The sequence below is a fragment of the Loxodonta africana genome, chromosome 5 (assembly GCF_030014295.1).
Source record: "Loxodonta africana isolate mLoxAfr1 chromosome 5, mLoxAfr1.hap2, whole genome shotgun sequence".
Classification (NCBI taxonomy): Eukaryota; Metazoa; Chordata; class Mammalia; order Proboscidea; family Elephantidae; genus Loxodonta; species Loxodonta africana.
Window position 1 is genome coordinate 116142701 of NC_087346.1, and position 24896 is coordinate 116167596.

The 24896-nt window shown below is 40.2% G+C and overlaps 1 protein-coding gene and 1 non-coding gene across 6 annotated transcripts in view; one reads left to right on the plus strand and one right to left on the minus strand.

Moving 5' to 3' along the window:
* The window catches only part of LIMCH1 (LIM and calponin homology domains 1), a 438226-nt gene that overhangs the window by 203429 nt on the left and 209901 nt on the right, over positions 1–24896 (minus strand). For all 5 annotated transcript variants that reach the window (XM_010591430.3, XM_023549843.2, XM_023549840.2 and 2 more), the window contains exon 3: positions 23315–23384. In XM_010591430.3, coding sequence (XP_010589732.2) covers positions 23315–23384 — 70 coding nt within the window. The remainder of the gene's footprint in view (positions 1–23314; positions 23385–24896) is intronic.
* On the plus strand, positions 6348–6454 carry LOC111751069 (U6 spliceosomal RNA). Its single transcript, XR_002786140.1, has one exon. It is a non-coding gene; the product is annotated as a U6 spliceosomal RNA (small nuclear RNA).

Below are 24896 nucleotides of genomic sequence, written 5' to 3' on the forward strand. Positions count from 1 at the left end.
GAATATTCTGTAACTTGTTTAGTCCTTATTTTTAATGTATTGGAGTTACTTCATGTAAACACTACATAGTAAGTCTTTTCTCTCTTAGTGCTAATACCTCCACTGATACAACGCTGTCCTCTGACTTTTTTTTTTTTTTACTTAAGAAAATCCCTAGTTTGGGTTCACTGACAGCATAATAGACTGTAAACTCTTGTGAAGTCATGTATTTCTGGATACAACTGAAATACCAGTGTGGCGATAAACTTTCCAAATGTTTGTTTTTTGGGAATGGAGGGAGAGAGAAATAGGAAAAATAAGTAAACTGTAAGGAATAAGCAATATGAACTTTTTAAGGACAAAAGTAATAGAAGTTAGGAAACAAACGGATGCTCTGTTGCTAGTCAGTTAGATTTCCCTTTCATTTTTATACAAGTGTACTTAAATTTTCTCTGAGGTATTTTTTTTTCTTTCTGTAAGTTTTTCCTGCTGAATTCCTATATTTAAATTTTAGTCCACAATTACCTTGGTTGAATAATCTGAGAGCAAAAACTTCCTGCTCAGAAAAAAAAAGTAGATATACACACACAGAAATACAACTGGGCAATAAGCAACATCATAATAAATGGAGACAATATTGAAGTGATCAAGGATTTCATTTTGCTTGGACTCACAATCCATGCTCATGGAAGCAGCAGTCAAGAAACCAAACAATGTATTGCATTGAGCAAATCTGCCGTAAAAGACATCTTTAAGGTATTAAAAAGCAAAGATGTCACTCTGAGGACTAAGGTATGCCTGACCCAAGCCATGATATTTTCAAACACTTCATATGCAAATAAAAGTTGGACAATGAATAAGCAAGCCTTTGAATTATGGTGTTGGCGAAGAATATCGAATATAGTATGGACTGCCAGAAGAACAAACAAATTTGTCTTGGAAGAAGTACAGCCAGGATGCTCCTTAGAAATGAGAATGGCAAGACTTCGTCTCACATACTTTGGACATGTTATCAGGAGGGACTAGTCCCTGGAGAAGGTATTATGCTTGGTAGAGGGTGAGCAAAAAAGAGGAAGATCCTCAGTGAAATGTATTGACACAATGGCTGCAACAATGGGCTCAAGCATAGCAACAATTGTGAGGATGGTGCAGGACTAGGCAATGTTTCATTCTGTCGTACACAGGGTCGCTATGAGTTGGAACTGACTCAACAGCAACAAACAATAACAACATATACTTTTAAATATATATAATATATTAATATGTATTGAACATGTATATTGTTGTTGTTGGGTGCTATCAAGTCGATTTCAACTCATAGCGACCCCATGTAACAGAGCAGAACTTTCTCATAGGGTTTTCTTGGCTGTATTCTTTATGAGAGCAGATCATCTGGTCTTTTCTCTGCAGAGTCATTGGGTGGGTTCGAACTGCCAACCTTTCAGTTAGCAGCCAAACATTTAGCCATTGCGCTACCACGTCACCTATCTACCTACCATCTACCTACCTATCATCTACCTATCATCTACCTGCCTACCTACCTATCTATCTTGGGTATCTATCTATCATCTACCTACCTACCTATCTATGTGTGTATTCTCATGAATTTCCTAAGTGTTGTCATATTCTTAAAAGCAAAATGTAGCAGCTGCAGCAAGTAGCCTAGATAAAATCAATAATTGGGAACTTCCTGCTAAGGCTGGTTAGTTATTCTGAGAGTGAAAAATTGAAACAGAAATGAGGAAGATAAAAATGAGAGTCTATCAAAAAAGACTCCAGCAGCTGCAAGGATAGGCTGAAGACCCTAGGATGTGTAATACACGAAGGAGAATAAATTTGATGCAGCCTGAACTCCACTCTAGCACATAGTAGCCAAGAAGAAGCCAGTGAACACAGATCAATTTCAGACCACAGCTCATACCACAAGTATGGCTGAGGTCAGGTTTTCATATGTCAGTACTGGAGTCAGCCCTAGGAGGGACAGGGAAACTGCAGTGACTTTTCAAGTTGTATCCTTTATGGTATTTGCAGGGACATGGCCAACAACAGCCAGGAGGCTGTTTACCAGAGTCATTCTCCAGCACCACCCACAGAAACACTTGTGGAAAGCACTGCCAAAGCTTACAAGGGAATCAAATAGAAGGAACTGAATACAGCCATGAAAAACATGCCCCAGTCATTTCGTAAACTCCATTTCTTCACAGATGGCTGTTATGGAAGAAATGACTGCTTATAGAAAACAGAGGCCCCCGGAATTAATCCAGGCACCAGGATGAAAGCAGAATGAATATTTATTAGTTATCTTATTTCATAATCAGAACTGTGATTTACCAGGTCTGGGCTATAAGGTATCAAGGTTAAAATCGCCACTCAAAAACATATCTGGCAAAAGGTGAGGTATGGTGTGAACAGCAGGTACAGATCACTGTTGAAGACTTCCAAAGTCAAAAAAGATTTACCAAATAAAAATATCAGAATGTTCCACAGACCAGCAAAATCAGACAGAGACCAATGGCTCACACATCTTTGCATTTGCAAGAGATCTGAGGCCCGAAGCTCTGGAAGGGACCACAAAGAAGCCTATCTGCCCTGGAAGTACCAGGAGCTGAAAATAGAGGGCCACTAAGGACCGGAGCCTTCCTTAATCCACACTCTCAAAGTTGGACTCTGAGATTCTTAGGCTCTGATGAGGAGTCCCTGGATGGCACAACTGGTTAAGAGCTTGACCAATAACTGAAAGGTCAGCAACTCAAATCCACCTAAAGGTGCCTCGAAAGAAAAGCCTGGTTGGTGATCTGCTTCCAAAAAGTAGTATATTCTTTTTCTTTTTTTTTTCCTCCAGTGGTAGAGTTTTTATTTATTTTTTATTATTATACTGTAGATGAAGGTTTACAGAACAAACTAGTTTCTCATTAAAGTTAGTACACATATTGTTCTGTGACACTCGTTACCAACCCCAAGACATGTCAACACTATCCCTTCCTGACCTTGGGTTCCCTATTACCAGCTTTCCTGTCCCCTCCTGCCTTCTAGCCCTTGCCCCTGGGCTGGTGTGCCCCTTTAGCCTCGTTTTGTTTTATGGGCCTGTCTAATCTTCGGCTGAAGGGTGAACCTCAGGAGTGACTTTTTTACTCAGCTAAAAGGGTGTCCAGGGGTCATACTCTTGGGGTTTCTTCAGTCTGTACCAGGCCAGTAAGTCTGGTCTTTTTTTGTGAGAGAGAATTTTCTTCTACGTTTTTTTTCCAGTTCTGTCTGGGACCGTCCATTGTGATCCCTGAGCAGTCAGTGGTAGTAGCTAGGCACCATCCAGTTGTACTGGACTCAGTCCAGTGGAGGCCATGGTGGTTGTGGTCCATTAGTCCTTTAAACTAATCATGCACTTGTGTCTTTAGTTTTCTTCATTCTCCCTTCGAAAAGTGGTATATTCTTGCCCCTTCTTCCCAACTTTGGGAAGTTCTTCAAGTATGAAAGTTTTGGTCACCCAGTTGCCCTCCATACACCTTTATGCACAGAGCCTTGAAAACCTTATAGGGGCAGTTCTGCTCCACACCCTTGGGGTTGGCATGAGTTGGAACTGACTCAACAACAACTAGTTAAGGGTCTGGTAAGCTATGTCTCTTTCTTCTTATCATTACAGCAACTGCTTTGGTTCTCTCATCCTTTTACTACTGTCCTGCACTTTCCTTACATTTCAGAGGTTGATTACACACATCACTAGTTTGGATTGCCCTCCGATTTCATGGTTTGATTCAATTCCCATGCTTACATATCCCACTGCATTTATGTTGCCGTAGTTAGGTTTTGTATGCCACCCCATACACGCATACTCTCTCCCCAGTCCCTTACCCCTCACCCTGTCCTGGGAACTAAGTTTATAAGCATCATCCTTCTAGGTCTAATCTACATTGCTTTTTAAAGGTAGAGAAAGAGAAATAGCAGCTCAGTTCAAGGGGTCAATGAATTTATTGTGACTGACAGCCATCTAGAGTCTAGATCACTGCATCCATAAAGACAAGGGCTGGGACTGCTTTGTGTCAATGCAACATCCACGGAGTAGGAGCTCAACAAATGTTTGTTTAGAGATTGAAAGTAATTATTTTTTTCTGAATTTCATTTTATTCTCAAATTATTCTCTCTACTGGACAAAGTAAGCTTTATAAATCATTGAAATCCTGACTTAAGGGAATTATTGAACACAAAAGATGGAGACCAATTCTCAAAAGGTCCCAAATTCATTCCAATAACGCATCTTCTTCCTCTTCCTCCTCCTTCTTCTCTTGCTGCTTCATATCTTAAGCTATATGACAGGAAAAATTTTAGGGTCTTTACTATATTAACTAATTTAATCTTCATGAAAACCATGTAAGGTAGTTACTATATCATTCCCATTTTACAAATGAAGAAACAGAGGCCTCAAATGATTTGAGTAACCTGTCAAAAAGCACACAGCTAAGAAGATGCAAATCCAGGATTTGAACCTAGGCCATCTGAGTCTAGAACATCAGCTCCTAACCACCACATTACACTGCCCCCTGTAAGAACAGCTGCTAAGACGACTAACTGAGGGCTACGATGAATTGTATTCTGGGCATTCATTACATAAATATCTACTGGTGCCTACTATTTACTAAAGCCCAGCTGGTGGCGCAGTGGTTTAGAGCTTGGCTGCTAACCAAAAGGTCAGCAGTTGTAATCTACTAGTCGCTCCTTGGAAACCATATGGGGAAGTTTTACTCTGTCCTATAGGGTCACTATGAGTCAGAATTGACTCGATGGCAACGAGTTTGGTTTGGTTTACTACATACCAGGTGCCAGAAAATTCCCCCAAGAGCCATGAATGCTGTTCCTATACAGTCGACATTCCTCTTTCTGCTTTCCTGGTTGTCATCTATCATATTCTCCTAAACAGTATGCATGCTGAACTGTTAGATAAGGAAATTGAGTAAGAGTAGGTTCTTTTCTCCTATCTTTATCTTTCAAGCTTTTTTACAGAAGATAATCACCGCTCCTCTCAACATTATCTGGGACTCTACCAAGAGCCAGTAGGGAATATGCAGGTGCCTGGAATAGCATAGATATAGAACTGAATGGAAACAGGAAAATGAACAAAACGGTGTCTGGAAATCCCCTTCTGCTCTATTTGAGTTAGGAGATGTATTGACAAGTTTTTCCAGGCCCTGCTCAACAGTGAGAGGCAAACCACAAAGAGAGTGGTACATTCTTGTCCCTTCGTCCCAACATTAGGAAGGTCTTCAGAGGTGGAAGTAATGGTCACCCAGTTGCCCTCCACACACCTTTGTGTATAGAGCACAAGAGCAGACTGGCATGTAACCCCAGGAAAAATCCCTGAGGACAAGGCAGGCTTCCCTCACGGACAGCCCGTGTGTTTTATTTGACCTTCACACTGCACAGTACCCACCCATGCAGTGTGGAACAATCCCCTTCTCCCCAGGGCTGTTGAATCAGCCACACTGGGAACAACTTGAAGGGGAGTTTTAGACATCCTAGACATTTGGTGTATTCAGCACCATGGAGGAAATAGCAGTCGATCAGCGAGGGAACAAAAACGAGGAGTTGGGTGAATTAAGGTGATAAAAATAGATTTTCCGACTCTAGGAAGATGAATCATTTTGCCATGGGGATTCACTAGGCTTGGTTTCAGCTTAGTTTTCAACCCAGCTTCACAAATTCAACTAAAGAAAATTTCTTTCTCCCAGATAACCAGTGCCATGAAGCGTTCAGTGTTCAGACAGGTCTGACAGGATTTCATTAGTGAATTGCCCAGAAATAGCCTCCCTTCTATCCCTTCCATCCCTAGCCTGCAGTAAATACCAACATTGAAGGACAAGAGCTAAGTTGACTAGGCTGGGATATTCAGCTCCAGAGTCCAGGTTCTCTGTCTCCTCTCTCCAATTTTCTCCTCACTTCTTCCCTCCTCATTTTGAGAAATGGATATTTTTAGCAAGCGAAGGAGACTGTGGAGACAAGGACAGAATGCGAGAAGGGACTCAAGTGACATAGCACCTCATACATATGCAGTCACATTTTCCCCTTCACGCCATGTGCCGTTGAGTAGCAGTGAGCTGTCAGAATAAATCTTTAAAATACAGCAGAGTTGCTTCCACTTCACAAAATTCATGAAAATCCTCTTTATTTTAACTGAACTAATAGATCTATGTGTCCTCCATCACATACCCCAAAGGAAAAGAAAATTCTTTCCTCAGAGAGAGAGAGGAAAAAATAAAAAAGGCTTCATTAAAAGCAACAGGTGGTAAAGATACCAGGAGGCAAGGTAGATCAACTTCACAGGAAAGTAACTTAGATATGATTTTAGCCATACCGTAAGTGCATAAAGTAACATTTTCTGTGTGTTTGCTTCGGCAGCACGTATACTAACGTTGGAACGATACAGAGAAGATTAGCATGGCCCCTGTCCAAGGATGACATGCAAATTCATGAAGCATTCCATATTTTTTTATTTGTAAACATTCACTTAAAGCACAATAAAAATAATAATAAAAAAAGTAACAGTTTTTTCTTACCTAGTGTTCAAATCTACATAGCTTCCTTCCTTCCCTCATGGACACCCGTAAGCATCTATTTTTTCATAATGGAGTGGACTTACCCCCACGTGTCCTCATATTCCACGTTAAACTCCAACATATCCACACTGGAGACGGGTGGGGCATTTTTCCCTGTGGGCTCCAATAGCGAGCCCCAAAAGCAGCAGCTGAAACACCCTTACATTTCCTCTCCCCAAACTGTCCTCCTCACAGCAAACACCCTGCTCTGGCCACGGGCAGGCTGCAGCAGCCTGACTTTGCTGATGCAGTGAAAGGGAACTAAGTAGAGAAGAGCTTGGTTGCCACACCTATTGGGGAGGGAGGCGGAGAATTCTGCTCCCTTTGAGGAAGGGGAATCAAATCCCAAGAGGCAGAAATGGCTGAATGTGATTCCACTACAGCTCCTCACATGTAGTAGGCTCTCAGTAAACCAAAACCGGTGGCCCTTGAGTCGATTCCGACTCATGGTGACCCAACGTATGCAGACTAGAACTGCAGTCCACAGGGTTTTCACAGCTGTGACCTTTTGGAAGTAGATTGCCAGGGCTTTCTTCCCAGGCACCTCTGGGTGGGTTCGAACTACCAATCTTTCAGTTATAGTAGTTGAGTGTTTAACAATTTGCACTACCCAGGGACCATCATCAGTAGGCTTTCACTACTGTCAGTAAAGCTGGGTCTGGGATAGGTACCCAAGTGGGGCCTGTGGGACACAGGTTTCGATCCAACTCTGGAACAAAGTAGCTGCACAACCCCAGGTAAGTCACAACCTTCTGAGTCTCAGCTTTCTCATTTGTAAAATAATGGTGTTTAAAAAGTACATCTTTCAATAGCTGCTAGGTCTAAAATTCTAAGGTCATCATAATAACTGTGAGCCTAGTAAATACTAAGCACAGCTACAATTTATTGAACACATATTATGTACCATACCATACCATATGAACCATACTGGGCATTTTACAAGAATCCCTGGGTGGTTTAAATGGTTAATGTACCCAGGTGCTAGCCAAAAGGCTGGAGGGTTGAGTCCACGCAGAGGTACATCAGGGGATCTACTTTGAAAAATCACGCATTGAAAACCCTATGGAGCACTCTGACACACATGGAACCACCATGAGTGGGAGTCAATTCCACAGAAACTGGTGGTTGGGCATTTTATATTCATCGTTTAATTCTATCAATCCCACAATACTGAGATAAGATCTTTCAACTCCATTTTATAAATTAGGAAGCTGGTGAACTCACTACATGAATCACCATGAAAATAAAGGACCATCATATCCGTTCAGTGCTTTGAATTTAAATGGAGGCATTTAATCTTTGTGTCTGAATTGAGATGACATTTGAGAATGGAATTTTGCAGTAGTGGGTGACTGATGTGTTTACAGTCCTCTGCTGGTATAATTCCGAGATACCAGTATTTATGGTTATGGCTGTTCGTGCTACTGCAAAATCCATTTCCCACCTGTTGTTTTTTATTAAACCTCCCTAAAGGACATGAAATATTTCTTTGTGCAGATTCTAAAAATGGGAATGTGAAATATATTAGCAGAAACATCGTGTGTGGATATACCATTTGGAATTTTTAAATGCTATAAAGCACAGTGTTTACAGCCAATTCATCATTTACAAAAGTTTATTAGATTAATATGCCAACTGACTCACTGGTATCCTGCCATTTATTGATACCAATACATCAAAATGGTAGGTTGACATTCAATAATTAATAATAACTTCTGTATTTTCTTGCATATTTTATAGTTTCCTTGCATTATGGTATATTTTTTTCTTTATCTTCAATCATCCCATTTTCTAAACAAACTTTATTTTAGAATAGTTTCAGATTTACTGAAAATTATAATATATAGAAAGCTCACATGTAACTCAAATTCACATTTTACATTACCATGGTATATTTATCACAACAAATGAACAAACAATGGTACCAGTTGGTGACCTGTGTGTTACCATAGGGTTTTCAAGGACTGATTTTTTGGAGGTAGATCACCAGGCCTTTCTTCCAAGGGGCTCCGAGTGGACTCAAACTACCAACCTTTCAGTTAGCAGCAGAGCACATTTACCATTTGTACTACCCAGGGCCTCCCAAACATTGGTACACTACTATTAACTAAACTCCATGCTTTATTCATATTTCATTAATTTTTCCCTAATGTACTTTTCGGTTCCAAGATCCATCCAGGTATGTTACATTTTGTCATCAGGGTTCCTCAGCTTCCTCAGGACTTAACTGTATCTTGGAATTTCCTTGTTTTTGATGACTTTGCCAGTTTTGAGGAGTACTGGTCAGGTATTTTGTAGAATGTCCTTCAATTTGGGTTTATCTGATGTTTTTCTCACGGTTAGATATGGTTTTTGGGGAGGAAGACCATAAAGGTAAAGTATCATTCTCATCACATCAATTTTTTTTTTTTAATTATAGAAAAAAACGTTTGTCTTAAAATGATACTTCAGACTGAATGATTTTAAATTTTAGATACATTAAATATCAAACTACTTACTCAGGAATATAGCATTTTATACTGTGGAGAGAATGACAAGGAGGGAAACTAATTTTTGCAGCCATTTTGAGATAAGGGTGGACCTAAGATTCTAGCAGGAAGCCAACTAATTACAAGAGAGATTTCTAGCAAGTCTTTGGAAATATTTGCCAAGACAAACTTCCTACAAAAACAATTTCACATGAAGGCACTTTTTAAGAAAACTACTGTTCCAATTTAGCATGGTCTCACTCTTTCATGTGACACTTTCAGATAATATCTGGTGAAATGTTTTCCTGCTGTCAAATAAAAGAATCTCTACAAACCTGGATTTGGAGTACATGCTAAAAATCCGTTCCAAAGAAACTTCTTCGGGTAAGCTATGACCATGAAAAAATGAAGTAAGACGTAGGCCGAAATATGTATATCCTGCTATTATATATTTTTTTCCTCACAGTTCCTAATTGAAGGTCTGTTCCTAAGGGAAAAAAGTGAGGCACTGATGTAATACCACAAACTCTTGCTAAATGCTATTCAAAAAAGATAAGAGAGAACAAGTGGTTTCTTTCTTCAAAGAATGGCTTTCCCCCTGCCGCCCCACCAGGGACAGAAAGGAAAAAAAATCTAGAAAAAAAATGTTTTATGCACTGCTATATATAACCTTCTACCTCTGTACAGACACAAAATAATTACGGAAACAAGCTTAGGAAAATAATTTATGGTGCATGAAGAGGATACTAAACTTCAGCTAACAAGTCTAGGTATTTCTAACACATGTGAATAGGAATTTAAGTGCTTGGCTGGTTTACTTACCTAGCGCTCAGAGTGAAGTATCAAAAGGTAAAAGAGACAATAGAGGGTACGAGATTGGTTGGATATTAAATCTCAATGAATTGTCAATTATATGAGATTTTTTAAAATCATTATCTGTCATGATTTTCATATCTAAGTGTAATTGCTAATGACTTCTCCTGTGGTCTCAAACTCCTTTTATTATCCCTCTCTTCTCCCCCAAGTCCCCAAACCGTAGACCAAATACTCCAAAGATAAGATTAGAATAGGGGACAAGGGAGCTTCAAAGCTTGTGATTACAGAAAAGAAATAGTTTGTCTTCATATATACTTAACCATAAGGATTTAACTTCAAAATAATCCATTCACTAAAAAAAAAAAAAATTTTTTTTAACCTAGTCCAATTTTTTGTAACTTTTTTCCTGAGTTCCAAACCAACATTATTAATTGCCTGCCAGACATCTGCACATGAATATAATATTTCTTAGAGATAGCCAACTCAATACGTCCAAAAGAGAATTCACCTCTTCTTTTGGATTCCATTTCTCATTCCCCTGCTCCCATGATTCCTATTAATGACATCATTAGCCTCCTAGTTGCTCAAGTCCAAAATGTAGATGTCATCTTTCAAAGATCATTTATCATATTTCGTTGATTCTAAGAGGCACATTTTTTCTCCACCTCTGAGAAGAAGTTACACCTTTCCATTGCTGGTATCTTAGCATGTGAAAAACTTAATTGGCAACTTTTTTTCGTTACTTAAAAATAAGTAGTACATCTTATTATTGATGGTATATTGCGTTCAGTGAAAAACAAATCCTTTCTCCTCATCTCCACTCCCGCTGCTTCTACCAAGGTTAACGTGCTCATCATCTCTCACTTGAACTCCATCCCTCCTAACTGACTTCTGTTGCTGGTCTTTTCCCATAATCTTTCTACATGGCCACCAGAGTTATCTGGAACACAAGTGCCCCTTGCTTTAAGTGGATCTTATTGCACATAAAATGAGTCCAAACATTTCTGGTTCTAACTTGCTATCCCTAGTCCATTTCCATAGCACTGATTTCTCTCAGGGACCCTGGGCTCCAACCGAAGCCATATGCAAATAATAGCCATTTCTAGACTAGAACCATATTCTTCTGGCTAGAGTCTTTTTCATTCCATTCCTTGAGGCTAGAATGTCCTCCCCCAGCACTGATGGTCTTCACTATTTGTTGATGCCCTGTTCAAATCCTATCTCTTCCAAAGTCCTTAATCTCAAATGCAAATTTCTTCCTTATTCTTCATTGTGTATTATACATTAATAACATTTCACGATTTGCCTTCTATTAGACTCTAGTTGGCTGGACAGTGTCCTCCAAAAGTTCATGTCCACCCAAAACATCAGATTGTGACATTATTTGGAAATAGGGTCTTTGCAGGTGTAATTAACTAGTTAAGGATCAAAATGAGATCATACTGGATAAAGGTAGGCCCTAAGTCCTATGATGGTGTTCTTACAAAAAGATGAGAGTACAGAGAAAGAGAGACAAAAGATGAGAAGGTGATGCGAAGATGAGGATAGAGACTGGAGTGATCTACAAGCCAAGAAATGCCAAAGGTAACTGGGAGCAACCAGCCACTAGAAGAGGCAAGGCAGGATTCTCCCCTAGCTCCTTCAGAGGGAGATGGCTCTGCCGACACCTTAATTTCAGACTTCTGAACTCCAGAACTGTGAGAAAACAAATTTCTGTTGTTTAAGCCACCCAGTTTGTGGTAATTTGTTATGATAGCCCTAGGAATCTCATATTTCTTAGTCGTCTAATACTGCTATACCAGAAATACCACAAGTGGATAGCTCTAACAAAGAGAAATTTATTCTCTCACAGTCTACTAGGCTAGAAGTCCAAGTTCAGGGCATTAGCTCTGGGGATGTCTTTCTCTGTTGGCCCTGGACCAAGGTCCTTGTCATCAATCTTCCCTTGGACTAGGAGCTTCTCTGCACAGGAACGCAGGGTCCAAAGAACGTACTCTGCTCCTGGCACTGCTTTCTTGGTGGTATGAGGTCCCCAACTCTCTGCTTACTTCCCTTTCCTTTTATCTCTTTTAAGATAAGAGGTGCATCGGGGATGTGACATTAGTAAGGATGTTACAATCCCACCCTAATCCTCTTTAACATAAAATCACAATCACAAAATGGAGGACAGCCATACAATGCTGGAAGTCATGGCCCAGCCAAATTGATAGACACATTTTTAGGGGGACATAATTCAACCCACGACAGACACTATCTAATCTTGAAGATCTCATCAATATAACTGTCATTAATCCATCTCATTACATCATGGTGATAGGATTTACAACCCGTAGGGAAATAACATCAGATGACAAAATGGTAGACAATCATACAATACTGGGAGTCATTACCTAGCCAAGTTGACAGATATTTTGGGGGGACACAATTCAATCCATGACAGACTTTACTTGTATACGGGTGGGAACCCTGGTGGTATAGTGGTTAAGAGCTACAGCTGCTAACCAAAAGGTCGGCAGTTTGAATCTACCAGGTGCTCCTTGGAAACTGTATGGGGCAGTTCTACTCTGTCCTATAGGGTCGCTATGAGTCAGAATTGACTCGACAGTAATGGGTTTGGTTTTCTGTTTCTGTTTTTCTTTTGTATATGGGAGCCCTGGTAGCACAGTGGTTAAGAGTTCGACTGCTAACCAAAAATGTCAGCAGTTCAAATTCACCAGCCACTCCTTGGAAACCCTATCGGGCAGTTCTACTCTGTCCTATATGGTTGCTATGAGTCAGAATTGACTCAACAACAGTGGTTGTTGTTTTCTTACTTGTATATATGTCTTCCTACAAGGTAAGTCCCTGCAAGCAAGGAATCATGTCTTGAATCACGGGTGGATTTTCACTTGCAAGGCAAGAGAGAACATGCCATTTCTTTTTGGTATACATGTACAAAAAAAGACTGGGAAACAGACCTTGGATGTCATGCCAGAGGCAGTCCAAAGAAAATTATGTTATTTTTAAAGTCCTATAACCAAAATGGACACATTTACTGGAGAATGTAGAATCTATGCCCTGATTTCTCAATAGAGTAATACAGCCATTTCACTCACTGTGGTAGGCAACTTCTGAATAGCTCCCAGTGATCCCTGCCTTCTGGTATTCAGGCCCTTGTGTAATCCTCTTCCCTTGAATGTGGGCTAAACCTAGTAACTTGCTTTTAATGAACAGAATATGACAGAAGTGATGAAATGTCACTTCTGAATAAGGTTATAAAGGACTGTGACTTCCATCTTGTTTGTACTCTCTCTCTCGGGTTCTTCTTGCTTCCCTGCTCTAATGAAGCAAGTTGCTCTATAGAAAGGCCCTAATGCAAGGAACTAGGTGGTTCTGGCCAACAGCCTGAGAGAAACGGAATCCTGCCAATATCCACATGAGCGAGCTTAAAAGATGATGCTTCCCCAGCCATGTCTTGAAATGACATCAGCCGATACCTTGATTGCAGCCTTATGTGAGACCCTGAGCCAGAGGACACAGCTAAGCAGGGCCAGATTCCTAACTCACAAAAAAAAAAAAAAACTACTCTACCAGATAATAAATATTATTTTTTTAAGCCCCTAAATTTTGGGGTAATTTGTTATGCAGCAATAGATAACAAATAAACTCACCAAATAAGAAAATCAGAGGAGAGATAATAATCACAGAGTGGGTGAGAGGGACAAATAGCTCTTACTGAGTCTCCTCAAGTACTCAGAAAAGATGTACAAGGGAACTAACTTATCGGGCTAATCCAGTCACCCTGGTTATGAACAACCAAAAGCCAGTGGGCATTAGAAATCCCCTTTACTCTGTCCAACTCACTGTGGAGAATGACTCTCTCCAACTGACAAACTTATATTTTTGTATTCACTATGTGGCCAAATCTTTTGGTTTAGGTCATAAATTAGGTCTAGTCTTGATTCCCAAGAATGATACATGTAGTGAGAGATAAACCTAGAACGTTAACTTAGCTAAGGAAGGACTTTAAATGTCTTTTGGAAGTATTTGGATTTTATCCCACATGCAATGGGGAGTCATATAAAGTTATCTGAGAAGGTGAGGGACATGAGATGATCCGTACTTGCAGAAGCTAACTGCGGAGGCTGTTAAAATGGCAGCGCAGAGATCATATTGACTTGGGAGCCATTAAATAAACTGAGAGCCCTCTAGGCTCATATTCCACCATTCAACTAAACGTAGGGTTGAGTGTACCAAAGACCCCTGTATTTTGTTTTGTTTTCGTTTGGTTTTCCCTACAGTCTGTGCTCTTTTATGTCTAAATCTACTAAAATGCTAACCACCATTCCTATTTTGGCTTGGCTTTGGCTCCAAATCCAATAGCCTCAAACTGAGCATTCCTTCTGTGTGCAGTGTGGGAACACAACTGAGGATTCTCTTTCTGTGCCAGAGATGGAGATAAAGGAAAATTGTCACTAAATTCAATTTGGCTGCTGTACTTTGCAAGCTCTATTCACTTCCCCCAGTGAAACGTGCCTCCTGCACATAAAACATCACTCAGCTACCAGTTTTTACTCGTCCCTCAAAGAAGAGCGGGGCCGCCTCCAGAGAGCCCTGATTGTACCATGCAACTACCACAAAGAACACAGTGTGGCAGGAAAAATACACTAGGGTGGGAGCATTCAAAGTCCCCCCTCGTCCCCTGCCCATGAAGGAGAATTCCATGTCTGCCGGCTCCTGTCTTTGTTGTCCAGAATCAGAATCCAGGGGTGAAGGCGGAACTGAAAGGAGCTGAGTTTAGCTGGATTGATCTGCACTAGAAAAGGCTGAGGGTTAGGAATAGCTTCCATAAAGATTGCTGTGGAATCAGTTCCAACTCATAGTGACCCTCTGTACAACAGAAGGAGTAAGAGGCAAGAAAGACAAGATCTGGGATAGTCTGAGTCTGGAAGATTTTAGGTAGTTGGGGTGTGTGGAATTGCGGGGCAGGGGGAAACTGGCAAGAGTCAGATATATGTATGTGTTCATGAGACGGAGTGGCAGAGAGAAAGAGAGAGTGTGTGTGTGTGTGTACAGAGAGAGACAGAGAATAGAGTGAGTTTTAGGAAATTTTTGCTGAGTGTTATGAATGAAATCTCTGACAGTTTTTGAAAGACTTCAGTAAAGATTTCTAATGCTTTTCTATTATTATTGGTTGTTGGGCTGGTGTTGCACTGACTGTGACACTTGAGGTGTGGCCACATGGCAGCTTGATTTTATAGAGGTTATAGTAGAAATCCACCACCTGTTTATCAGTTTGTCCTATTGTGATGGCTTGCATGTTGCTATAATGCTGGAAGCTATGCCACCAGGGTCATATATAGTGTTTCAAATACCACCATGGTCATACATAGTGTACAGGTTTCAATGGAGCTTCCAGACTAAGACAGACTAGGAAGAAAGTCCTGGCAATCTACTTCTGAAAATTAGCCAGTGCAAATGTTATGGATCACAACAGAGCATTGTCTGACAGCATGTTGGAAGACAGGCCTTCCAGGTTGGAAGACACTCAAAGTATGACTGCGGAAGAGAGTTGCTTCCTCTAAGTAGAGCCAATTGTAATGACCCTGATGGAGTAAAGCTTTCTGGAACTTCATTTGCTAATGTGGCACAACTCAAAATAAGAAGTAACAAATGAGAAGTAACAGCAGCAAACATCCAATGGACAAGCATACCAACGATCCTGAAGGTGATGCAGGATCAGCAACATTTCTTTCCATTATACGTAAGGTTGACATGAGTCAAAACAGACTTGATGGCAACTACCGACAACACAGTAGAAATGTTACATTTAGCGGTCCTTTTTTTTTTTTAAATAGGTCACTCCCTCAATTTGCTTAAATTAATACATCTTAAAATGAGAGGGGTGAAAAATGACTTTCTAAAAACATACAATCTATCCTTAGAGGTTGATGCCTCCAAACAGATGATCGAAAGTGTTAATGTTCAACTGTTACATTATAAGGCATAGTGGAGATAGGGTAACACAGTAGAAAAGGCACAGGCTCTGGAGGTGGGCAAACCCGTGTTTAAACTCCAATTCTCCCTCTTATTAATCGCAAAGCTGACAACTTACTTCTCTGTGCCTTAGATTCCTAAAATGTATAGCAGTAAGGATACAGCAAGAGTAAGGATAATCTAGCATGTGCCACATACATGGTAGGCAATTAATACGTGGTTGTTGTCACTATGGTCTAGGTCCCTGGGTGGCACAGTCTGTTCTCGACTACTAACCTAAAGGCTGGTGGTTCAACCCCACCCCCAACCATGCCTCAAAAGAAAGGCCTGGCAATTTGCTTCTATAAAGATTGCCATGGAATCAGTTCCCACTCATACTGCCTTTATGTACAACAGAACAAAACACTGCCCTGGCCTGCATCATCCTCACAATCATTGCTACGTTTTAGCCCATTGTTGTAGCCACTGTGTCAACAAATCTCGTTGAGGGTCTTCCTCTTTTTGGCTGGCCCTCTACTTTACAAAGTATGGTCTCCTTCTCCAGGGATTGGTCCTTCCTGATAACACATCCAAAGTAAGCTAGACAAAGCCTCTGCCATTCCCACTTCTAAGGAGCATTCTGGCCGTAGTTCTTCCGTAAAGATTACAGCCAAGAAAACCCTACGAAGCAGTTCTACTCTGTAACAAATAGGGTCACTGTGAGTTGGAACTGACTCAATGACAACGGGTTGGGTTTTTTGGTTTATTTGTCTGCTTTTTGATCTTTATGGTAGCTTACGCCTTTGCCCTTCTTCTGTCTGCTTTGCCTCCCTCCTGGCCTAAAATAACAACCGTAATTTAAACAGAGACAGAGGCACAGAACAGACCCTTGATGGGCTTTTTTTTTTTTTTTTGAGGTAACCTATAAGATAAACTGTTGAAAGGAAGGCAAATGCTCTAGACACTCTCAAGAAAGTTGTAGAATATAAACCCAAAATGTAAGCCATTGATAAGGATGAGCTGAGGTACACATCAGCTAATCGCTAGTGAGAATTTGCAGAAAACCTCTTCCTGGCAGGCAGATATTCAAAACACCTGGGACCCAAATTTATTGTGTTGTCATCTTCCTAGAAATAAGAAGTTTGCATACAGGCTTTTCACTCCTGCTACTCAGTTTCAACAGCTTCCTATGCCTATCCTTTTGTATAAAACATTAATATTCTTAATCTTCTCATAATGTGGAAATCTCCACAGCCTTTTCATCATTTCCGCTACTCTGACCTCCCTCAAACAATGAAATGTCAACTGTTCTGGTGTCGGTTTCAGAAAACAAAGCAGATTCCTTCTGAAAGCTTCCTAAAATCCACAGAGTTTATGGAAACTTACATCTTTATCCATTTCAGGAAGCTTAGCTCTAAGCATATTTGAAATCTTATCTTTTGATTAAAGGAAAATGCATCCCTTTTCCAAAGAATACGTTTTTGAATGGGTTAGGGTTTACTAAATGATAGAATAATTCTACCAGTTACACTCCTGCTGTATCCTATTGAACTTCAGGTAGAGTCAAATTTCCACCATTCTTCGAGCCAAGTGAAGTTCTGTGAAGTGAGGCCTTTCACAAAGTTCCGAAAGATACTATGAAGACATTGACCAAAAGGAAGAAAAGAGAGAGGAACTTAAAAAGTGAGTCTTTGCCTCCCCCTTTTTCCCAAGAGGTAAAATATTCTGTCATTCACGTGTACGTGTTCCATCCTCAACTGGGAACACTTGTGATAGATACTAGTACCAAGGAGAAGGGTGGCCTAGACTTGGGGTTCATCTCAGGTTTTACTATTTGTGTCATCCCCTTTATGGACCCACAGGTCCTCACATGTAAAACAAACACTGTAAATCTAAGATACTTTTCCATCTATAAAATTCTCTTCTCTTCATACCACTTTCACTCTCGTGGATTCAGACATAAGATCAGACAAATGTTTCGTGATAGCTCTGGAGGGTCCAACACTCAAAGGCAGTGTCTCAGTCACCCAGTGCTGCCATAACAGAAATACCACAAGTGGGTGACTTTAAAGAACAGAAATTTATTTTCTCACAGTTCTGGAGGCTACAAATCCAAATCAGGGTCTTGGGTGTGTCAATTCCTTCTATGAGCCTCTCCTAGTTTCTGGTGGCTATCAGCAATTCATAGTGTTCCTTGACATTCCTTGGTGTCTGTCTTCTCTGTGTGTGTGTCTCTGTGTCTATTCTGCTCTATTTATAACCCAGAAGTGATTAGGTTTAGGACCCACGCTACTCTGGTATGGCCTCAATAACACAACAGAAGAAAGCCTCTATTTCCAAACAAGACTACATCCACAGGTACAGGGGCCAGGACTTCAATACATACTTTTGGGGGGACACAATTCAATCCACTGCATACAGGATCTACAAATATGGTCTATGTCAAATTATACTTCACATGCATATACACAATAGCTACCCAACCCAAATCTGGGCAAGAAAAAGCTTTAATCCCCAAACTCCAACTGCAAGCTAGGATCTCATATACTCATGTCTTTTGCAACAAAGTCTAACATTCGTGTAATGAAACAAAATCTAGCCTGATCTCTAACTACCATTAAATTGAGTTTTCACAATGTGGCTTGATTGTGCAATACTGACAAACCAGCAGACTAAAGGACTGTGTTTTTAAAACTTTGGTATGTCGAGACCTAAATTTGAGATCTTTCTCTCTGGCAAACAGCTAACAGTATCACTAACACCTAAAGAAGAATGCAAGCATCTGCAGGCAGTCACCACGCTGCTTCGTATGTCAGCAATTGTTACAGAAGAAACACAGACCTGATCCAGAGTCTTCGTCTTCTTGCCAGGAAATGATTTTCAACTACTTTGTTTTAACACCTTCACCCCTGAATTCCTTGTAACCACAGCTCAGCTCAGGGGCTAAAATACACCTATTCATTCTTTAGTAAATCTCCATGTGTTTATAATTTGGGATTGCTATGTGAAAACACACTTTTCTATTTATCTTCAAGTCAAGCAACTGGGCCATCTTAATGGATTGGCTTCTCAACACCAGGCCAGTAAGACATACAGGCATGGAAACCCCTCTGGCCATGCCTCCCAGATTTCCAGGGTCCCTGCTACTGCTGACTTCTTGATCAATAGATGGTCAGTGGCCTGTCAACCCCGTGAAAAAGTCCAAACCCACCTAGAATTCTGTTGATCACTTGAAGGATTCTCTGTCCTTTCCTGAGCGTCAGCAGCATTAGGAGGAAGAAGGTGTCATATGAAAAACGCACTGACCCATACCTCTGCCATCTTCAAATCTAGTATTTATTTGATGTCAAACTACCAAAAAGCTGCAAGAATAATACAATGACACCTGTGTACTTGTCGTCTGTTGTTGTTCTTGTTGTTAAGTGCCATTGAGTCAATTTCAACTCATCGTCATCCCACGTGATAGAGCAGAACTGCCTCCATAGGGTTTTCTAGGCTGTAATCTTTATGGGAGCAGACTGCCAGGTCTTTCTTTCCTGGAGCTGTTGTGTAGGTTGGAATTGTAAATCTTTCGGTTAACGGCCGAGTGCTTAACTGTTGTGCCACCAGGGCTCTTACTCTTCAACTACGTCTAACATTTTGCCACATTTCCTTTCTCTCTCTCTCTCAATCTTTGTGTATGTGTATATATAATTATACATTATATGCACAGCCTATGACAAAAAGACTTTTTACTGAACAGTTTGAGAATTAGTTGCACACATTGTGACACCTCTAAACACTCTAGCATGTGTCTCTGAAGAACGAGGGTATTTTCCAACATACACAGGACAGTTATCACACTCAGGAAATTCAACACTGAGAGAATACCATTACCTAATATTCCATTTCAAATTTCCCCAATTATTTCCATAATGTCTATTATAGTTGTTTTTTCTCAATCAAGGATCATATATTGCATTTCACTGTCATATCTTCTTCAGCACCTTTAATCTAGAACAGTTTTCCAGCCTTGTGGGAATGTGGGGGTCTTTAATGACATTGACCGTGTTAAACAGTGAAGACCAGTTGTTTTGCAGCATGGCCCTCAATTTGAACTTGTCTGGTTGTTTCCTCAGGGTTGGATTTAGGTTAAATATTTTGGCAGGCAATCTATCAAGATGATTAATTTCTCAGTGCATCACAAGGAACCTGGTGACATGCGGATGCATTATAGATATTGGTGAGCTTGATCATAGACAATTAACTGTGTAAAGCCACAGTGTCTTAACATGAGTACTAAACCATTTACTTACCTTTAATTTCAACAGTTGTTCAAAATCTTACTCCCCAAAGCCTATTTCAACACAGCTGACTCTTCTCTTGCTAATATAGTAACTCATTTTCTCCTATGCCTGGAAACGCTACCTGTAGTCTGTAATAAGCTTTTTTTTTTTTCCTCCAGTTGCCGTACAGTTGATTCAGACTCATAGAGACCCCATGTGTTTCAGAGTAGAACTGTGTTCCATGGGGTTTTCACGGCTGTGACCTTTCAGAAGCATACTACCAGGCCTTTCATCTGAGGCACCACTGGGTGGGTTTGAACCACCAACCTTTTGGTTAGTAGTCAAGCAATGCATAAAGAACAACATTTGATCTGCTCTAAGAAATAATATAAACCACTTGCGCCACCCACGCACTCCAATAAGAGATCCTAACAGACTATAAACAAAGAAGGTCGGTTTTGTGTTGGATCTCGATAAAAGTATGATTTGTCACAAAAAGTAGGAGAAGGGTATTGCATGCACAAGAAGTATCATGAGAAAAGGCATCACAGATGGGAGTGAATAGTGTTTGGCAAACTGTGAGTCAACTGTAATAGCCCAGGCAAGAAATGAGAATGGCCTCCTCTAGGGCAGCGGCTGAGGAAATGCAGACAAGCAGACAGACTGGAGAAAGTTGCCAGATTCTCAGTTGTCTAAATTAGGGCAACTGCACATGAATGATGCCTTTTACTGACACTGGGAAATAGGTGGAAGGGTGTGGTCATTTAAGTCTTATTTGAATATTCTGAGTCTGAGGTGCTGGTAGGCTGATGGAGAAGTGCAATAGGCAGGACAACAGGTCTGGAGGTCAGGAGAGAGAACTTGGCTAGAAGCGACGATTTAGAGTCAGTGTGAAGAAGACTTGAAGTCATGAAGACAGAAAAGAACACAGGTGTAGAAGGGTTGACAAGAGAACCCTGGCAGAACATTAACATAACAGCGGAAGGGTTCTGCTTCCTGTGGGGGGCCAAAATAGTGCACTGGTTTGGGGAAATGTTGATTTGGAGGTAACTGGGGAACAGTAAAAGGGCTTGAGCAGGTTTGCAAATTTGGAAATCATTAGTGAATGGGTGCTAATTAACCCTACACAGGAAAGTATTTTTTTGGAGTAAAGATAATAAATTGGTAAAGAAGATATGTGATAGAGAATGAAGTAAGTGGGTTCATGTTAGTTGCAAAGGGACGAGACCAAAGGAAAAAAGGATGAAAAGAAAAAAGTGGAAAAGAAATTCAAGTCAAAAAAAGAAAAAGGAGGAAGTCAAGTACATAGATGGAAGGAAAGCAATGGAGGCCCTGTTGCTTTCTTGCACCAAATTGCTTGCTCCTAAAGTTATAAAGAACAACATTTGACCTACGATAAGAAATCGTATAAAAATAAACGCAAGTGTCCGAAATTCTCATTTTGCTAAAATTATTTATGATTCACATTTTAAATTGAGGTTTCAAAATGCTTTTCTCCTCAGCTGCTGGATTTGGAGTTGCTCTCTTCTGTTCACGTGGATTTCGCTGAGGCCTTCCTTCGCTTCATGCTACAAGGGTCACTACTATGGAGCCTGGTGGTTCAGTGGTTAAGAGTTCAGCTGCTAAAACAGAAAGGTCGGCAGTTCGAATCTACCAGCAGCTCGCTGGAAACCCTGTGGGGCAGTTCTACTCTGTCCTATAGGGTCTCTATGAGTCAGAATCAATGGGATGGCCACAGGTTTGGTTTTTGGTTTGAGTTGCTCCTATAACATCAAATCCCAGAGCTCCAAGGTCAGGTGATATCACAGGCTTGAGGGCCAAAGAAATATTTGTCAGAGGCGTTAAGACCATGGCTTTAACATTGGGAAGAAATTGATTTAATAAAATTTAAAAACAAATAACCAATTCATATATATTTCAATATATATGATATAATGTACATATATTATTTAGTTTTTAATTACTCAAATCCATTCCTTCCAAATTTATTTATTTTATTTACTTAGCTTACCTGGCTACAGGACCCTGACAAATAAAATTGGAAGGGTTTTTAACAACGAATCACCAGCTCACTACTGACCAGATTGAGAAATAAAATGCATCCACAGGAACAGCAATTTTTTAAAATAAAGAAAACATCCATTTCATTTCAACTTGCTGAAGCCATATACCGTATCACCCTGACCCCCACAGTTCTCAAACACAACAGAAATTTTGTCACATCTAATTTTAATTAGTCATCATGATGTGGCTAAGGAGCTGTTCAACAACAATCAGTAAGGTCTATGTAGGATCCTGCCTAAATTCTTGACATTTTTCTAATTGTCTTCCGTAAAACCACATGCACAAAAGGCAGTTACAATGGAAACAGTCAGTCATGACCAGGCCAACATCCTCAGGTGTGTGTGTGTGTGGGTGTGGGTGTGGGTGTGGGTGTGGGTGTGTGGGTGTCTGTGTGTGTGTGTGTGGCTATCTTTCTGACAACCTTTTTCCTTTCTTTACACAAAAAAAGGCAGTACCAATTCAAGCAATTAAAATAAGTTGCCAATAATTATGAAATATATTAATGCATGGTGGGAAAAAATCCTCCTCTGACCACATGAGTTTTATCTGGTTCAGAGGGTAACGGCTTTCCTCAAGCAGTTCTCCAGGCAACGTTAAGATCACCTTAGTACCTGTCATTGACATGCACACGTAAAAACTGTTGAATGCATTTATGTTTCGTTGTGTATACTTTCAGAAAAATAAAGATTTCCTTAGTACTCCTTGTCTTTCAAACACAGTAGTTGGTCTATAAATGTGGTAATTAAATACAAAGTAGGTTTTTAAGATTGAAAACAGCAATTTATATGAAAGTGCTGCTTGTTAATCATGAAATCTTTCTCCTACCTCTCTTCCCCTCCTAGTCTAGGGGGATGCAGTGAACAACTGAAAGAAGAAGACCATAAGTACAATCACATTCCTCCCCAGGGACAACCTAATTATCAGCCTCTCACCCTAAACAAATTTACCTCTTTAGAATGAAGGTTCTTATCACTCATGGGAAAAAATGCAAACAAAGATTAAGCTGCCATTTAGGCATCACTGCAATCTTTCATTTTTAAGTGATCTCTCGGTTTAATGGATTCAATGGGCTCTCATTCAAGTGAAATATGTATTGCAGGAGTAAACTGTAATAAATGGAAGCATCATGACCCTTAGGTTAGAGCAAAGGAATATTGGAAAATAAATCTTAATTTTGGATACTCACCAATCCTGCAATGGGGGTAGGCAATCTATTGATCTTTTTAACAAGTCCTGGCTTTATAGCATTCAGCAACCTGTCATAAAAAAGGCAGAATGTCAAGTGAGACATAAAGCAAGATGGATCACACAAATCACCTTTATCCAGGGCTACAGCTAAATTGCTGAATAGGAAAAGCAGTGAATTTAAAGCATCTAGTAAATCTCAATAATCTATTAGCCTTCATGCATACAAGTCAAGAGCCTTGCCAACATCAAGTTTACCCAAGACAGGTGAAGTTTTAGAACTTGGAAGAAAGAATGGACACTGGAAGGTACCTCAAGAGAAAGGACAAGGTTGTGAGTTAGATTGTGGCTGGTAGAGAATTGTCCAGGATTGGAGCCAGATATTACTATGCAGGTAAAGCCTGTTTTCAATTCTTTGGTCTAAGGCAAGGGTCTCTCCAGGGATTCACTAAGTCCAGAGACCAACATCTATCTTTGCAAGTAATTTGCCAAGACTAATTCTACCTCCAGAGCCTGGACTGCTCACTGAGGAGAGTGGCTTGTTCAGTGTGGCTGAACTTCACTTAAGAAGGGGGAGAATACGTTTAGTAAGAGGTTAACCAATCATGTCCTAAAGATTTTAAAGAAGGTAGATCACAATTCCCAAGGTACAAAAGATATTTGAGCAAAAGATTTTCCAGGTGAAAGGTTGAACTCATGTGCAAATGGTAATATAAGCAAGGGAACGCAGGAGAAAACTATAAGTGCTTGTCTTCAGGAAACAGCAATTGAGGGTGAAGAGGAATAAAAATACAACTTAGAAAACTAAAATATGGTTAGCATCCGGCTAGTGCAGTGGAATGTAGTATCTGCAAAATAGATTATTCATAAAGGAATGATTCAAAGTAAAGAGTTGCAGAGTCAGTGGAAGCATTTATTCCCACATTTAGGAATTTAAGAAGCAAATCAGGTAAGTTATTTAAGGGTAAAATGCAAGGAGAAACTTGGGGCAGGACTTTATTATAATTCAGAGGTCAGTACGCTATGACCCATAGGCCAAATCTGACCCAATGCCTGTTTCGTAAAAATATTTTACCAGGACACAGCCGTGCCCATTCATTTACATATTGCCTACAGCTGCTTTTGAGCTACAATAGCAAATATGAGTAGTCGCAACAGACATTACAGCACACCAAAAAAACCGCTGCTGTTGAGTCAATTCTGACTCGTGGCAACCCTGTATGTTACAGGGTAGAACTGCCCTATAGGGTTTTCTTGGCTGTGATCTTTACGGAAGCAGATGACTAGGCGTTTCTTGTGGTAACTGGGTGGGTTTGAACCATCAATCTTTAGGTTAGTAGCCCAGTGCAGACTGTTTGTGCCACTCAAGGACCTTTATGGCCCACAATGCATAAAATTTTTATTATCAGAAAAAGTTTGCCAACCTCTATCATAATTCATCCAATCCAAGAATCTAATAAATTCTGAAGAACTGATGCTTGATAGATTTCTATAGGTCTGTAACATAAGACTCTGAAATAGCTTAATGAATAGTCCTGAATTTATCCTGTATTTAACTTTGACACCTCTGTTAATACATTAAT